Source organism: Mchenga conophoros, linkage group LG19, assembly GCF_057382185.1.
Source record: "Mchenga conophoros isolate Kocher_MC1m ecotype Shallow Benthic linkage group LG19, M_conophoros_male_GT1.1, whole genome shotgun sequence".
Lineage (NCBI taxonomy): Eukaryota > Metazoa > Chordata > Actinopteri > Cichliformes > Cichlidae > Mchenga > Mchenga conophoros.
The window spans coordinates 18,082,776-18,100,756 of NC_140544.1; the positions used below are offsets into that span (position 1 = coordinate 18,082,776).

Sequence of the window (17,981 nt, forward strand, 5' to 3'; positions counted from 1 at the left end):
ATGCTTGTATAAAATGTATTTCTGACAGTTAAATCATAGTGTAGATAACACTCTCGTGTTTGTTTGAACTAAAGAAACACAATTTTAACAGCTTTATCTTCTATAATGTGTCTGGTTATGAGAGGAATTTAAATTAAGGCCTTCATATTTGATTATGCAGATGGAAACCAGAGCTGTAGGTCAATTTGAAGGTGGAGTTCAGAATGAAGTATTAAAATAACATTACATTGTTTTTGTAAGATGTCATGTATTTTTGCTAATCAAAAAACATTTTTCTGTAATTGAAAATGTGTTTCTTGTCCAGGCGAACGCTTGGCCAAACCAGAGAGAGGCAAAATGAGAGTCCACAAGATTTCCAATGTTAACAAAGCCCTCGACTTTATCGCCAGCAAAGGAGTGAAGCTGGTTTCTATTGGAGCTGAAGGTGAGTGATGTCACATCACAGCAAAGGTCAGACAGTTTCCACAAAACCCAGAATGACCTTCTCTGTAGTTAGTTTGCATTTGTCACCTGTTGATTTTAATTAGGTCATCAGCCAAATCAATAGCTACTGTTCTGTTGTAAATAGTTATGTATAATGTGGCCTCCGGCCCTCCCTCTCGCTTTCTCACCCGTTACCATGGCAGTGGCACAGGCTGCTGTGCGGTTTAATGAGATCCTTATTGCCGAGTGCTCGGGCAGAGCTTGTGCTTTGCAGTGCATTTTCTGAGAGTAGATCTTAGGATCAGCAATCCCCTCTGGGGCTGAGGCTGCTCATTGTTCAGCACAAATAACTTGGGGATGTCCACCCTCTTCCCATCTGAGAGTAAACAAGTCTTTAGCAGAGTAAACACTCGACTTTCACTTTCTGTCTCTCTCACTCTCTCTGACTGTCTGCCCAGTCTTGGCCACATGCATAGTTTGCATACATGTGTTGCAACAAACAGGAAGTCTGTCAATGGCTGTAGATAATCTGAAAAAAATCATATACTGTCAGATATTTTTTGGCTTACTGTTTAGTTTAGAGTGAAAGTAAACAGATATTTTGCAGAGCTCCTCAAAACGCTGAAAGATGGCTTTAAAAACTACCCAGAATTACTAAAGATGGTGTGCTGATTTTGCTGTTAACAGTTTAACATTTGTGTTCCTGAACACATACTGCAATCCCTATGAAATCTGCTTACAAATGAAGTTTTCGGTTCTTGAGTTGGAAACAGGTATTTCTATATATCGTCCAAGGGTGGGGGGAAATACAGACCTCAAGGGTTGGTTTTAGATCTCACCCTGGGTCAATACACCTGAATCAAATGATTAGATCATTACCAGGCCTCTGGAGAACTTCAAGACATGTTGAGGAGGTAATTTAGCTATTTAAATCAGCTGTGATGGATCAAGGACACATCCAAAACCTGCAGGACACCGGCCATTAAGGCCTGGAGTCCCCTACCCCTGATATAGTCAGTGGCTATAAATGTGTATCCCCCAGCCTTTTGGCAAGTGGTTGCTGGGTAAGATCAGCTTCACCCAAAAATCTCCTTTTTTCCTGGAAACGTGAAAAAATGGGACAGAGAAAAGGAAATTGGAAAATTCAACTTCATAGTAAAAGGTTTGCCTTACTGTTGCAATCAACAGGTTTCAAAAGGGGAAACTTTTACTTTGAAGGTGTATGTTCTCTGTTTCTGCGGTAAACTACTGCAACTCCTGCTAGCAACAAAGAAATCCCAAGGAGGAGTGCAGCACCATATATCTCTTTGGGTCCTGTAGCAACCTCCAGCAGCCACTCACCTATCAGTGGGATTTTTTTCTGGTTGCCATATGGTTGCTGACTGGTCTTTAGGGCTGTGTGACTGAGGCCTAATGCAGTCAACTCAGCCACACAGCTCTGCCTATGATAACAGAAGTCCCACAAACCTGCATGTGCAAAGTGAGGTTAATCTTAAAGTGAGACAAGTGAAAATTTCTTCATTAAGGAACAATTGAAGGTAAATACAGGAATAAGGAATAATTTTAACTGTAAAAAGCACTCTAGCAGAGTCTGTTCTACTGAAAATAAACAAAACTAAAGCCTTAGAATTTAAGGTTGATAGATTCTCCTTCAATTTATAACTGTATTGACTAAAGATGTATTATATGTTTTAATGTTTTTGTGAAGTGTCCCTTTAATGAATATGATCCCTTGGACGGTGGCTAAGACGGGCATTACTGTCCCTCCCCAATGCCTCCCTTCCTTAATAAGGTTAACCTCTGACCAGTCTTAACGCCTGCTGTTCAGAATCTCTAGTCTTTCCATCATAAGCCGGTCTCTGTCAGCGTCGTGCACAAATCTTGCAAAGAACTCCTTAGCTTGAGAAGGTTTTAATGACAAAAGCTGAGCTGCAACGCAAAATCTGACAAAGTCACAATTGTGCTTCATCTGCGTAAACATGGATTGAATGAAAAATTGATTTAACATATTTTTAATTCACAAGCTGTATAAATGTCAACTTTTTAAGTGGCTTATAGTATTATTTTATTTTAAAATATAGCAACTGAATAAGATTTTAGGTGATTTTTGCAATTAGGGGGAATAATTAGTTACTCTGGTCCACCCCACATGAGCTCAAACTTGTGGGGTAGATGAGTTTGACAGACCTGATCTGCAATGTCTAAACTATAAAAAAAAAACCTGGTTGTGTCATTTTTCCTTAGCTTGAGAGATATCAGTTATGTGTTCAATGAGACCAGCAGTAGGAAAGTCAAAAATATTTGATTACAAACAAAGAACACCAGCGAATAATCACAACTGAGACAGGGCAGGTGCATTTTAAATTTAAATTAATTGAAATAACTTGAAATTAACTAGAGATTTTTTTTCTGCCCAGAGTAATAGTATAAAAACTCCTAAGCCAGACCAACATTCCAGACAGATTATCCGCCTGGAATCCCCTCCTGGTCCTGCCGCTCTGCTAGCTGTGTTGGTGGGAAGTGACTAGTCGAAGGCTCAGGTCTTTGCGACTCCTCAGGGGGTTTGTTGTGGGTGAGGGATAAAAGACGGGGGGATGCAGTTTCAAATGGAATTAGAAGGATTTTTGTTCTTCCCCTGGTGGATCAGTCATGTTCATTAGAGCTAATCTCAACATGTATCTGCATGTGTCAGCCTGAAGCACCGAGCTTGACTTTTTTCTGCCTCCTAATTCAATCGCGGGCGTCTTTCGCACCGCGTTACACGCAGAGACATCTGACTGGCATCTCGCAGTCTGAGTTTGTCACAGTCGAGCGGCCGTGCTCCAAGCCTTATTGGATTAGAGGCAGAAACAAATAATTATTGAAGGCGGGCAAACAGGGTGACCTGTTGGAGGGGATTTTCATTATCGACAACACAGAGAGGGCTGGACACAGGCAGTTCGTTCACAGCCTTCAGCTGCCGGCACACAGCTGATTGACAGCTTAACAGGTCTTGGCTCAAATCACTGAATCATCACACGTTTCATTCATAAAGGCTTTGCTGCACACATAAGGGAAATCATTAAAGTGGAGTTGAGTGTTTAGTTGACCTCTTGGTTATCTTGTTGTCTAATCTAAGCATCGAGATTAAAAGATTTTGAACACTGATATCTCAGCAAGTAGCTGTTTTACTAAATAGGGATCAAAATATAGTGGAGTTCTTAGCAGCAAATGAGATCAGCCTCCCTGCGCGTGAGCTGTAACCTGAGCGTCTCCACTCTCTGTTTTGGTAGCTGGTTTGTGTGCAAGTGCATGTTAGGTTATGTGAGTCTGTTAAACTGCTGGCCTCACAAGCATTCACTCAGTAGTTTAAGTATAAGAAACTACTCAAAGTTGGGATGTTGGTGCCTTAGGATGACATCCAATTGTTGTGCTGTATTTTTAGCATCTTTAAAATATGATAATTTTAATGGAAATGTTTTCCAAACACCCAAAATACATATAAGTTTTGTTGCAATAACATTTACAGTAAATGCCTGTATCTATACAACACAGAATAGCAATATAGTCTTTTAAAAGCTATTATAAGTAATCTTAACATCTAATATTACTGTACAAGTCTCACAGAGCAATATGATGGGGTTTGTTTGTTTTTAAACGTGTCTGCGTTCCTGAGAGTTTCTTCTTCTATTTTTTTTCCCCCCCTGTTGAAGGAGTTTTATTGAGTGTTTTTAATCCACATCAAGGGACTAAGAATAGGTGCAGTCTGTAAAGCCTGATGTGGCAAAGTTTCAAAGTTTATGGCAATCCATTAAATAGATGAAACCAAAGGGCTTTGCCTTCTCCTTAGAGCCATGGACAAAATTGTCAGCTTTTAAACCTAAAAATTTAGTTTTTCTTTGCTTGAAAACCACCAAACAAGCCAGATGTGAGAAAAATATATTATACTATAAGTGCCTGCTGAATGCATCAGTCCTGAAATGTTACTGGTTTTCCCTCTTACAGAGATCGTAGATGGCAACGCCAAGATGACCCTGGGAATGATCTGGACCATTATCCTCCGCTTTGCCATTCAAGACATTTCTGTGGAAGGTAGCATTGTGTGTGTGTGTGTGTGTGTGTGTGTGTGTGTGTGTGTGTGTGTGTGTGTGTGTGGTTGTGTTTGTGGGAACATTTCCACACGCGTCTTATTCATTTGGTTTATTGAAAAGAAGCCTAGCTCACTGTCTTCATTTGCAATTGAAAACACTTTTCATTGACACAGTGTCTCAGTGTTAAGACCTTTGCACTGAGCTTAAAAAAGCTTCTTTTTTTTTCTTTTCAAGGTGGAAACGTTTGCGATGTGGTCCTGCCCATGGTTAACGTATATAATGCATTTACAGGATAATCCAATTTAAACGCCAGACGTTTGTAAAGTTTGCTTTGTGCGGCATTTCCACACTGTGTTTATTAGTGAACTTTGCTTTACTGGTTTGCTAAAAGAGGATGTTTGACACCATTTGGTATTGACTGGAAATAGGAAAGCATGAAACCTCCAAGCAGTCACACATGCTTTCCATTCTCTTCACCTCCACTTAATCCAGCACTAAACAGGGATTAGTGGAGAGTCGGTCAAAGTAAAAGCCCGAGAGTTCCTCCAACTTCACAATGATCCCTTCTCTCCAACCACAGAGACATCTGCCAAAGAGGGCCTCCTGCTGTGGTGCCAGAGGAAGACTGCGCCATACAAGAATGTTAACATCCAAAACTTTCACATCAGGTACGAGGCTGGAGAGGAGCACAAATTAAGCCACACAGATGGTTGTTTTACTCACATGCTAAGCTGCAGTTGCAGTTAATCACATGAGATTGTGGAACCATAAACATAACTATCGGAGGCTCAAAATTTGATGTCAAACAGGGAAAATTAGACTAAAGAATGTGTACGAGCAGGGGTGCCTTCACCTCAGCTAAAAACAGTTTTAGCTTAACCTCAGTGGAAAAATTTACCTTTTGTGCATTTTTGCTTTTGGCTCTTCGTTGTTCTAATGCTCATTTATAAGCAAACCTTAAAATAAGATGAGGGGAAAAAGGAAAACAGCCCAGTTTGTTGCTTAGTGTTGGAAATATTTCTGACAATCAGGAGATACAGTAAGCAGATATTACCTGAGCAAAAGTTCAGAGCTGGATTACAGGAGGATGGTTGAATATCGTCCCGTCCACTCTGGCTTATGTTACCTTTGTCTTTGTTGTTCGTCTTTGTTTTGGAAACTCTGGGAAAAACAAATCTTTGCAAACGCACAAATCTCATCATGGGCGGACGATGAAACGCTTAAGCACCTGAGGCATGTTGTTGCTCGACTGGCAGGTGCACACACACATAAACAGAAGTGTATTTGTGTCACCTTGTGATCTAGATCTCTTCTAACACTATGAACTATGAATAACCTTAATGCAACACAGATTCTTAGGTTGCGTCCCAGCTGTGAGACAACCTGTTAGAGATTTTTTTTTTTTTAAATCTCTGACAGGATGCTTCATCATGTGTTTAAATTCTGTATTTGGGTTTAGTCTTTGTTCGTGTTCGAGGACTTGCACTTTCAGGTATCCTGTTGCAACCATTTGTTGCCACCTATGCCAAAAAAATTAAAGCATAAGCCTCTTTCAGTGAAGTGTTTTTAAATTTTGGAAGTCCCCTTACTGACACATGATACTTTCCTACTGGTAAGCTTTTTATGCATGAATCCTTCTCCAAATATCGGCAAAGGGCACTGCTTCAGTTAAAATGTGGTTTTCAGCTTGGCTGTTTCAGTGAGGTCTTTATGTGGAGTGAATTTTTTAAAACACCCGAATTACACAAACACATAATTTCATAAATAGCTCAGACTCGATGCAGATGAGAGCTGTTGCCTCAGACAGCGTTGATAGTTAACAGATCAGACTTGAAATAGCAGAGTGCACACCCTTAACCAGGAACAGACAGTAGACATCCTCCTAAAGTATACTGTGAAACGCAGGAAGTGGAAGTAATTATCCATAGACATGTTGCATGCAAATAATTAATCAAATTACAGCTGTAAGTTCTGAATGTGAAAATACAAGTGAGGATGCTACCCAGGCATCCCTATTTCAGGCCTGGCTGGGCCTGGATCCATGACACAGAATGCCTCCATGTATGTTGAATTATTGAAAGAAGACCTCTGTGATCCTCAGATGTGGATGAAAGCTGAGATGAGAAGGTGGAGATGAGGTCATTTCAGGAGAATGGGATTGCCAGAGCAGAGTCCCGATCTTTGATGTGGTCTCACTGTGAGAGATGATAGCAGGGCTTTTGAGATGGAAGAGGAGGGAAGAGTACAGAGTTTGCTTTTTCTCTCTGAACGCTCACATACTGCTGCTTCAGGTATAAGAAGCAATGAGCACCCTTGTAAAAACTCCTGTTGTGCGTTGCAGGCACTTTTTTATGGCGAATAATACATTAAGCATCCCATCTCACTAATTTGTTGTTTGGAGCCAGAAAGCACTAATAAACCTTCTCCAGCTTCCCCAGATTGATGATATTGTGAGGCTCCATCTCATCGTGCTGCATTTAGACCGACTGGTTTCAGCACCAAGGGCACCAATCAATGAGCCACAGAAGGCCAAGCTAGAAATATATTTCAGAGAAACAAAATCACGATCAAAATCAGATTTAGCTGCTATGCCTTGTATGGATTTTACAACCTGGGATCCAAAAATAATAGGATGCAATGACTTGGAAATAATTTCAAATCTAATATCTAATCTTAAAATCGCAAAATATCCACATGGTCGGCTTTTCTCCACATATTGGAGATACGAAAGGCTGGAAAGTAGTGAAATATAAATAAGAGCAAAACAAAACAATTGACAATAGCTCAGTAATATGATACGGAATTATTTCTCAGATTACATCACAGTGCATGATAGTTTTAAATGATTGAGAATTATTTGTATACAAAGGCCTTCTTTGTGCTTAGGCTTACTTAGGTTGAAGGCAATGACGGTTTCCTTTATAAAGCACATTTTATTACACACAATCCTGATGTGCTGAACACAGAGGATTAAAGTCCTGTTTAGGTTAACGGTGCCTTAAGGCAGTGAAAACGGCAAAATATAATAAAACAAAAGAAAACCAAATAAAACAACACAAAAAAACACCTGTGGAGTGTAAGCATGTGTGATCAAAGTTTGAAATTCCTTTTGAAAATCATAGACACCCCATGTTCTGGGTAAAAGAGGATCTGGCCATCTGGTGTCTTATGAACACATGGTTACATTACCAGCATCTTGATGATATGGGAGTATATTAGTGCATATAACATGTTGATCATCAAATGGCCAAATGTTAGCATTATTGCCAGTCTCATCAAAAGGGAAAGCATAGGCAGAGAATATCTGCATGAAGATTGTTGTGCTGCATCGTTTAAATATGACAAAATGCAGTAAATGCTGAAGATGAATTATAAATAACTTTATATGAGTCACTAAAACCTGGCATTCTATTGTATTTGTGCAGAAGAGAGCCAGTTGGTTTCTGCATACAATAAAAAGCGAACCACGTAACATCTGTTAGTGAGTCGCAGTGAGATCGCTTGCCAAGACAATTGCTCTGGAAAATGAAAGAAAACCAGTACCAAGATATCATGTCTGTTGAGTGTACAAAAGTGTCTGAGCAGGAATATCTTTTTCTTTGAATGTGTTCCAGGCTCTGGCGCTCAAATTCCAACAGATATCAGAGTTTTAAACAGTTTCTCTTTTGAAAAGCACCAAAAGCCCCACCTTGGGTCCCGAACACACGTTGAACATCTGTCTCGTCTTAGTATGTCTTATTTCTTATTCTGCAACAAAAGCACAAAGGAAAATTTCATGGCAAAGGATAAAAAACATTGAATTTCTTAAGAGCTATTGTTTGAGCACGTTTGGTGCAGAAGATAACAGTAAAATGGCACGTGGTGTTGGAATGATTCGGGGTTGACACAGAGCTGATTAAGGAGGACAGACTGATGGGGATGGTCTTGATTAAAGTTAAATTCCTGCCATTTTTCCTGATCACTCTTTCTCTGCCTCGTTCTCTCAGCTGGAAAGATGGTTTGGGGTTCTGCGCGCTCATTCATCGACACCGTCCAGAGCTCATTGACTATGGAAAATTGCGCAAGGTGAGTGTGCTGCTCAAAGGCAATGGAAACCCCGAACTGGAGCTGTAGACAGGAGTCACTGCGTTTCAGATGCCTCAAATAAACTCTGAAAATAAGACAAGGAAGTAACATGATTGTCTTCTGACCAATTAACGAGAAACTCTAGCTGTACCTTCTTCTGTAGTGGTTGCCAGCCCCTGTAGCTAACTTTAATTACCATGTTTATATCTCCAATGATGATGTTAACTATTTCTATGGTGCAGTTAAAAGCAATGTAAAAGTCTTGATGATCTGCTGGTTGTTCCTGTTGCCAGGACGACCCCATGACCAACCTGAACACAGCCTTCGACGTGGCAGAGAAGTACCTGGACATCCCCAAGATGCTGGACGCAGAAGGTGAGCAGGCAGGGAGTCAAACTGTAAAATCACGTCACGAAGAGCAGATTTCTTGCCTCTCTTTGTTTAAAAGCAAAAATCTGCTCTCTTAGATTTCCTCTTCAGAAATCTGAAAGCTCTTTGAAGACCTCGGTGTCACCTTAACTCGATCTTTGTATTATTGCATCACTTTATTTCAAGTTTCAACCACTCTAACTGCTTTAGTGTTTACAGCTGTGAGAGTTACTGTGCCTTCAGAAAGAGTGGAGGAATGCAAAAAATACCACTTTTTCTGTCTATTTGTTGAATTTCTTTTTGGTAATGACATTCTGCTTTGACTTTAAATGACCAACTTTTCAACAAGTGCGCGTTATCCTGATTCCTGAGAGGGTATATTTTGGCCTTAGCATTCACTTGTGCAGCTGTGCAAACAATGGGAGACTATTTTCTACTAAATGTAAATATTCAGTTCTTTCTCTACAAATAAATTAAGCCTTACTGACGTCATCCTGTATCTTCAAGTATGGTTTGCTCACCAAGTAGTTTTTAGATTTGAAAACTGGAGGTTTTCTGTTAAGAGATGTAGCTAAAGCCCATAAGCGCATCTGGTCCATACCACTGATTTTGTTTTCGTTCTAAATATTATTTATGTGATGAGTTTTGTTTCCTGTTTCTTCATTTAACTGTTCTGTGTTTAACAACCTCAACCTCCTCCCACTCAACCCTAACCTCCATCCCCTCCCTGACGTCCTCTCTTCCCCACAGACATTGTGGGCACTGCCCGTCCGGACGAGAAGGCAATCATGACCTACGTCTCTAGCTTCTACCACGCCTTCTCAGGCGCTCAGAAGGTATCCTGGATGCAGCGTCTCCTTCCTCCTCCTTCTCCTCTTCGCCTCACTCCCCTCTTTCCCTTTTTTCCACCTCCACGTGTTTCTCCTAACAGTATCCTTCTCTCTGCAGTGCACAACGCCCCCTGCAGGGGTCGTCTTCTTTACTTTCCGCATGGTTCACACTACCAAATGCATGATGGGACAAAAACACGCTGTTCTTAAAGGCAGCGAGTGCAAGTGTGTCTCCAGTCTACCTTGTTGTAATGGCACTGCAGGCTAGCGGAGCCACCCCTCATTAGGGTTTCATGGTGCTGAGCAAAAGCAGAGTGGGAAGTGTGGCGACGTTTATCTGATCGGAGTGATGGTGATTGGCTGTGATAACAGCAATGGCTTGACACAAATTAGCCTGAAGTGTATTACAGAAGGGGATATGTGACTGTTTAATTGGACGATTATGTTCAGCCCTCGGAGTGACAGCTTAAATTGAGAGTGAAGGAATGAATACAATTAAAACTGGTGCTTCGTAGTCAAGCAGGAGGCTGGATATGTGGCAGCTGGTTACACACAGGAGTCCATTTACCTGTTTCTTTACAGGAAAGAAGTGCTACTTTGGAGTTTCTCAGTGGGATAACGAATTCCTGTCTGTTAGTTTGACAACAGCGTACATAGAAATACAACAGGAAATGTGAGACTGTGCTGCACCTCTGCAGCATCATGAGGCACAAGTTATATAAGAGCCAGGTTCATCTAAGAGGCCCAGCAGTGGAGAGAGCACTTCACCACAGCTGTGTTTAAGCAACGTGCACTAAAAACGTCTGTGTTTATAAGTGGAGAGAGTGGTGTGCCTCATTGAGAGAAGTTAAACTACAGCTGGACTCTGGATTGCATCATAGATAAGGAGGTGTGGGATGACATACAGCTGGCTCTCAATGCAACAAAATGAAAAGTTAAAACACTCAAGAAACCATTACTCCTTATAAAATGAATGTGTTTTCACTTCATGCTTCCACCTCCCACTTTGAATCAAGGCAAGCATCTCACTTTTCACGAGAAAAATTAAGAATCGCTAATAACAAGCTAACTTGAAGACCAACTGCAGGTAAACTGGAGATAACTTGTCACTGCACCCCCTGCTGGCCTTTTTTTGTCTCTGCACACTTTTACACTGGTGCCTTTTTCTCTTCCCTGTCCTCTCTCCTTTTCCTCTGTTCCCTTGGCAGATATCATTAGCACCTTGAGGCCAGATGAGAAGGCCGTCATGACTTATGTGTCGTGTTATTACCACGCATTCTCAGGCAAACAGAAGGTGAGAAATAAAACATAATAAAAAGTTTAAAAAAAATCACAAAATACCTGCTGTACTGGTTGGCAGTATTTTTTTTGTCTTAGTTCTCTGAAGCTTTTTAGCGTTTTTTTTTTTTAGCTCATTGTTTGGGTTATACATTTCCATGTTTCCATTCACTTACACCTCCCTCATAGCAATGTTCAAAAACCCTTACTGTACATCATTGGTCCAGCTTCAGACAGCAGACAGAAACAATAAGAGTTTACGTATTTAACATAATGGAGCATTCAGTAGCTAACAGGAAGTCTGTGGAGATGAAAAATAGAGCTAAAAGCAGGGTCTATGTTTTGAATTCGTATGTAAAGTGTCACGTTTCCTACTACAATAACATAAGTTTCTAAAGAGCATTTTCTCTTGTCCTGCAGTAAAGGCAGGGCACCCAGAGTTCTTCCTCTCTGCACAGCAAATCCTGATTATAGACTAGGTGGGAGTAGGATATCTGGTTGCTCTGACTTCATATTAAAACATTAAGCAATCCAAGAAACACACACATATTTGCATTGCTGACATCATTGCTATCTGAAAATTGAGTTTATGTGCCTCGAAGTGCTATCGCTTGATGCATTTTTATTGTGGGTGGCTCCACTGGGAGACTTGGCTTATTCAGAGCCTCCTTATCTCCTCTCTTTCAGCAGTATATTGATCCCTGATACAATGTACACCCCTGCAACTAGTCCCTGCACTCTCAGTGGAATATATTATTCCAAAGACATGCCAAATCCGCTAAAGATCTCCGCAGCGAGTAATAGAGACTTATCACACATGCAGGATATCCGCTAAGTCTCCTGTACTTAAAATCTTTATTAGGATCCACTTCTTAATGGAGCTCTCCTGAGAAGCAGGAGTCCGGAAACTGCTGCTGGCTGGCACACAGTTTTACAGCTCTGGCGTAGATTTCAGAAACAATGGGTGGAGGAACAGTTACTCCTCCTCTCTTTAACACCTCCGATTTCACCCTTTAGGGCAGATATTTAGCAATAAACACTATGAGTTAGACATTCCTATGTTGGAACGCTCTGCACGTGGAAATCCTCACATTAACTCCACAAAGTTAAATAACAGTATTGTTTTTTAAGGAAGTGTAATTCCTGATAATCAGGTTACAATTCAGTCTCTGATCCAAAAATAGATTCTGTGCTACATGATTATGTTGTTATTCCTTTTTCTCCCTTGTTCAAAAAAGGTGGCAGCAAGGAGACACATGTGTATCACCTGTTTGCTACATGACAATGGAACATGAATATAAAAAACTATTAGTTATTTCTCTCATTGTGGAGGTTTCATTGAGCTTTGATGGAGTTTGTAGTTACACACATATTCCATCTTCTTTAAGGTCCAATTTTAAGTTACGGCCCCATTATTAACATTGGATCACATGGTCCATTTTTATTAGTGCATAGTCTGTGTGGCGAGGAGAGTGCCCAGAATTTTATCACAGTTTGTCGCTCTTCTGTGCTTTGTTTTAGCTTCTTTCAGCTCTTAGTTTTGCTGTCAGACATGCCAGTTTATTTCTTTTGTTTCTCAGTCAGTGTTGTCAAATGTTTAAAGTGAAAAGCTCAGTTAAACTTCACACTAGACAAAAGAACTCATTTATAGCTGCTAAAGAGACAGGAGGGAACGGGAGGGAAAATTGCAATCATGCTCAAAATCTGTTATTTGGTAGAAATTTGTGGTGTTTAATGAGTGTTTCTGCTGTCCCAAAGGGGCTAAAAATTAGTAATTGCAAGTTTAAGGGCTTGAATCAAAAAAGGAATGTCAAAAGAATCAAAGAACTATGATCTCTAGGTTTTAATGCGGGACCTATTATGATAAAATTTCCTTTAATTGTTCCATTAAAAATATTTGTTATATCAAGTCTTGGTGCGCCCCCTTAGTTTTTCCACTGTCTGAAACAAACCATCTCTTCGAGTTGACTTTCTTCTGACCTGAAGGTTTGAGCAGCAGGTCTGTGGGGCTTCTGCTGATCATACAGAAGAGACACAAAATAGGGCAGTGTCCACAGTGGCACCGCAGATAAATGGGAAGATGGTTTTCACCTTAATAATCCTTCCCTCTGGTCGCTGTGATGTCACAACAAAGTAATTCATGAAAGAGGTCCTGGCTGTCGAGCCTTTCATTAAACAGGCCCAGCATGCAAACATTTGCTCACAGAAGCACGACCTGCACATCATGGCTCTCCTTTTAAGGCAACTCCTGGTGGAACCCCCGGAGCATGTCTCTGACCGAGCCAAGTTTCCCCTGTGATCTCTTAACAAAAGAGGCTGGAAACAGTCCTCAGTGTGGGATGCCAGGCTGTGAACTATGAAATGGGGCAGGAGGGAGACTCGGGTTTAGCTTACTGAGACTGTGCACCCTCTAAAAGGACACTGCTGCAAGGCTGTGCTGCCTTTTCAATCAATACATTTACTTGTCAAGCACTTCAGAGGTATATTGCCAATGGTTTTGATTTGCTGCAGTCGCAGATGGAGTTTCTTGTTTTATTCTAAAAACTGTGTCTGGGTGTGCTGCATTTCTCAGCTAAAATCTGCTGCATATTTTCCAGACTTTATGCATGTCACTTCAGTTTCTGCTTGTATTTTCTTTCAGAATTCTTTTCTCTTTACAGCATTTTCATCTTACACACAACAGGTTACCTGACTACATATCGTCACAGTGACTTATTCATACATTGTGCATTCAGTATTAAAGACTGAGAGAGGTGTTATGTCAGAGATGAGCCCCTCTGTTCCCCCACTGGGCTTCACTCTACATTTCTCCAGTCAGAGCTCTCTTTATGTAGGTTGAGAGGCTAAAATAACACTATTTGCTGCTGCTATGCTATAAAAAGATAGTGTTGCAGAGAGAACGCTGCCCCTACACCTGATGGCAGGTACAGTTTAATGCATCATTGTTACAGCTCTCTGAGTTGTCACCGTTGTTCTCTAGAGTCGTGCCTGCTGGAAACAGGCTGGACTCTATTTAATCTTGGGGCATTTCATTGACATTCTCAGTACAGCACACACGTCCAGGCATCATTATACATTATAGGTATGGTAACATGCAGTGACTGTCCTGATTTTACTTCCCTGCAGAGCTGTTGCTGATGTATTGCTTCATTCCCTAAAAATGACTCATTTGGGAAATCTTGGAGTGCTTCTGTGTAGGCAGTATGGATGGATGGATGCAGTCAGATCAAATATATCACCTGTGGCACACTCACCAGTTAGATATGCAAGGAACATTAGAGATAGCTGCATAACACCAAGGCTCAAAATTTGCTCTGTCTCTCTCAGCTGTGGGTCTCACTCTGTTTCCCCCCCCTCGCTCCCGCCATTTAGGCAGAGACAGCGGCCAACAGGATCTGCAAGGTGCTGGCTGTCAACCAAGAGAATGAGCAGCTGATGGAGGACTATGAGAAGCTGGCCAGTGATGTGAGCACACCCCAGTTTTTATCCTTTAATTGCCCTGCAACTTCTCTACTCCCCCCCCCCCCCCCCCCCTTTCTGTTTTCCCCACCCTTACTGCACCACTCCTTCACCTCCTACCCCTGGGGGTTTTTGTGCTCTAAACAGGTATAAACATGGCAGATCAAGATAACCAGCGGCCAGACAAACAGGTTTTAGGCATAGAAGTGCACCAGATAAAATCAGATTTTTTGGTAGTCGGTCTGTTTTCTCTCTCATTTTATACCATTTGCTTATAAATGAGGTTTTTTGATGTAGCAGAGAATTAGACCAGATTGGTAAAGTACATGCTGCATGATAACATTATAGAGTTACCTTACAGTTATGTAAATTGTCACAGATTAAACAAACAGATATGAACTTAACGTGTTTATTTCATTCTATCCTTACGTATTTACCTACCACAGTACCAGTGGGCAGGTTCAGGCTAGCACTTTATGCCACTGAAGCTGAGACTTTTATCTCTCATGACAAAAGAAAGTATGCCTATTTCCCCAAATGATGAACAATTCCTTGAAAAAATCAGTGGATTTTTAAAAGTTAACTGTTTATTAAAAACTATTTTAAAAAGACTTATTTTTGGTGCATTCTTGTTGTAAAGTCAGGTTAAAATAAGTGAACTTTCAATACAAAAATATTTGTGTATATCTGATGCTGTGTTATAGATAATGGTAAAGAAAATGAGAGAAAACAAAAAGACACAAAACATACATTTCGTTGCAATCAGTTAGTAAAACGTAACTAGTCAACTAATTATCTCACCTTATATTCTTTCTTCACATGTCAATCACATCCAACACATCTCATCTTCTTCCTCTCTGACGATCATTACGCTCCATTTTCTGTGATTTGCATGGTTCTTCTTCCCCATTCATCTCCATGAACTCATTTTCCCTCCATCTGCCTCCTCATAATCTCATCCTTTACCACACACACATACATACATACACTTTTCCACACATTACACAACACCCCAGTTGTTGGAGTGGATCCGTCGCACCATCCCCTGGCTGGAGAACCGAATGCCGGAGAACACCATGCAGGCCATGCAGCAGAAGCTGGAGGACTTCAGAGATTATCGCCGCCTCCACAAGCCGCCCAAAGTGCAGGAAAAGTGCCAGTTGGAGATCAATTTCAACACCCTGCAGACCAAGCTGAGGCTCAGCAACAGGCCTGCGTTCATGCCCTCTGAGGGAAAGATGGTCTCGGTAAGTCAGGGCAGTTTCTGAAAGAACAAACTTGAAAAAGTTTGAGATGTCAGAAAACATTGTAACTTTTTTTACTCTAACAATTTTGCATTTTCTACTATTACATAATATGAATAATTACGCCGTGACAACAATTACATAAACATTTTACAATTTGTAAAGTCTCAAAACATCAGGAGGCATTTTTCCCATTATAACTGTGAAATAAATAGTATACGAACAAATCGAATAAGATTCCACCAACTGTAACTTCACTGTTTTCAATTCCCTTTTGGTTCAGTCTTAAAGCTTTCATTATTAACTGAAAAAGGCAATAAAGCCTCATCTGCAAAGCATTTATCAAAGCTCAAATACAGCCAGACAAAAGTAACAACTGCTTTTGAACTTCTAAATGGCTCAAACCAAGTTTCTAAAACCATTTTTGTGTAATTAAGGTGCTCAACATTTGCACATGCAAATTCCAAGCAATTTGAATGCATGTAAAACATTTAGCATTTTCAAACAGTGCAACAAATAGTACCTTAACATTTTACACTCAAGGTTTAGCAGTCTCAGCTCCACGTTGAGGACTGATCTAAACAGAATAAGTCGTCACTCCTTAAGTAGAATATATACAGTTGCTAAGTACAGACTTAAGACAGTGAGCCATAAAAGTAAATGTGAGGTTTAAGTAAAGTAATGTTATGTTGTGGATGTGTGTATTTGTAAAATAATATATGTAGTCGCAGAACATGAAAGCTGTTTTGTTTACTTGGATTTATAGCTCAGATTTTCATCCGTTGAAGTCACAGCCTGTTTTAGACTGTTTCTCCTTTGCCTCATGCAGGACATTAACAATGCATGGGGAAATCTAGAGGGAGCAGAGAAAGGCTACGAAGAATGGCTCCTCAACGAGATCCGCAGGCTGGAGAGACTCGACCACCTGGCAGAGAAGTTCAGGCAGAAAGCAGCCATCCACGAAGCCTGGACTGAAGGTATCTGCTGTTTTGAAAAAAGTGCACATATGAACATAACGAACCAGAGCGCTCCTGTGTTTAGTGCTGTGTGGCTGAGGTAAAGTAAAAATGCAGAAGTATAGGTGGGAGATATTTTAGCTTTAATGATATACTTTCTGTGTCTCCCCCTGAAGGTAAAGAGGACATGCTGCAGAAGCGGGACTATGAGACGGCCTCTCTGTCAGAGATTAAGGCTTTGCTGAAAAAACACGAGGCCTTTGAGAGTGACCTGGCGGCACACCAGGACCGCGTGGAGCAGATTGCAGCCATTGCACAGGAGTTAAAGTAAGAGAAGTGAACACCTTCTGTGGATCAATAAAAGGATGAAGTAGAGTTGGATAATTTGAGGGCTCCTGTGCATTTACAGCTTCCCTTTTGCATAGTAAGAGCTGAGCCTACAACTAGGACATTCTGCTCATTCTCATTTCACGCCACATAAAACACAAAATCAACCAATCAAGATGACAGACAAACAGGAACAAAATTCTTATCTATGAAAGATGATTAATGTGAGTTAAAGCTGCTCTGCTGCAGATAACGAACCACTTGTGTTCCTGTCTCTTTTGTGCTCCAGTGAGCTGGACTACTATGACTCCCCCAGTGTTAACGCTCGCTGCCAGCGGATCTGCGACCAATGGGACGCTCTGGGAGGTCTGACCCAGAAACGCAGCGAGGCTCTGCAGGTAACATGGGACAAGCCCAAAGGGAATCGAAAGTAAACAACCTAGCAAAGAGTCACATTTCTGACTCGCTTTAAAGTGTTTTAAATTCCCCCTGTCCTTCTTTATGCCGGTGAGGGCAAAAATTTAGAGATGAAAGAGTTTTTCCTCACAGTGAGAAACTGTGACGACAATTTCAGAGTTTCTGCTGGCCTTGAAAAGCCTTTCAAGTTTAGAGACTTTATTTGTGAAGATATAACCCCCCAAATCCCTCTGAGCTCTGTGAATGCTCATGCAAAAAAAAAAAAAGCCTCCACGAATTCTTAAATTTCACCCAAATAGACTTTGAAGGTCAATAAAAACCCTGTAAATTTATGTTTATCACATTTTTAATGCTCAACAGAGAACAGAGAAGCTCCTTGAAACCATCGACCAGCTGTACCTTGAGTTTGCCAAAAGAGCGGCTCCGTTCAACAACTGGATGGAGGGCGCAATGGAGGACCTGCAGGATACATTTATTGTCCACACCATTGAAGAGATCCAGGTGAGATGGGGAAAAATACATGCGACTTTAGGGAATAAATAG

The 17,981-nt window shown here is 40.9% G+C and overlaps 1 protein-coding gene across 6 annotated transcripts in view; it reads left to right on the top strand.

Moving 5' to 3' along the window:
• The window catches only part of actn1 (actinin, alpha 1), a 57,122-nt gene that overhangs the window by 26,739 nt on the left and 12,402 nt on the right, over positions 1-17,981 (top strand). For 4 of the 6 annotated variants that reach the window (XM_085258440.1, XM_085258435.1, XM_085258437.1 and 1 more), the window contains exons 3-14: positions 305-424; positions 4,408-4,494; positions 5,074-5,161; positions 8,480-8,558; positions 8,852-8,933; positions 9,678-9,763; positions 14,408-14,500; positions 15,511-15,741; positions 16,568-16,715; positions 16,871-17,021; positions 17,311-17,419; positions 17,799-17,939. In XM_085258440.1, coding sequence (XP_085114566.1) covers positions 305-424; positions 4,408-4,494; positions 5,074-5,161; positions 8,480-8,558; positions 8,852-8,933; positions 9,678-9,763; positions 14,408-14,500; positions 15,511-15,741; positions 16,568-16,715; positions 16,871-17,021; positions 17,311-17,419; positions 17,799-17,939 — 1,415 coding nt within the window. Of the gene's footprint in view, positions 1-304; positions 425-4,407; positions 4,495-5,073; positions 5,162-8,479; positions 8,559-8,851; positions 8,934-9,677; positions 9,764-10,965; positions 11,052-14,407; positions 14,501-15,510; positions 15,742-16,567; positions 16,716-16,870; positions 17,022-17,310; positions 17,420-17,798; positions 17,940-17,981 lie in introns of all 6 variants that reach the window. The other 2 variants (XM_085258436.1, XM_085258439.1) reach the window with 1 other exon arrangement.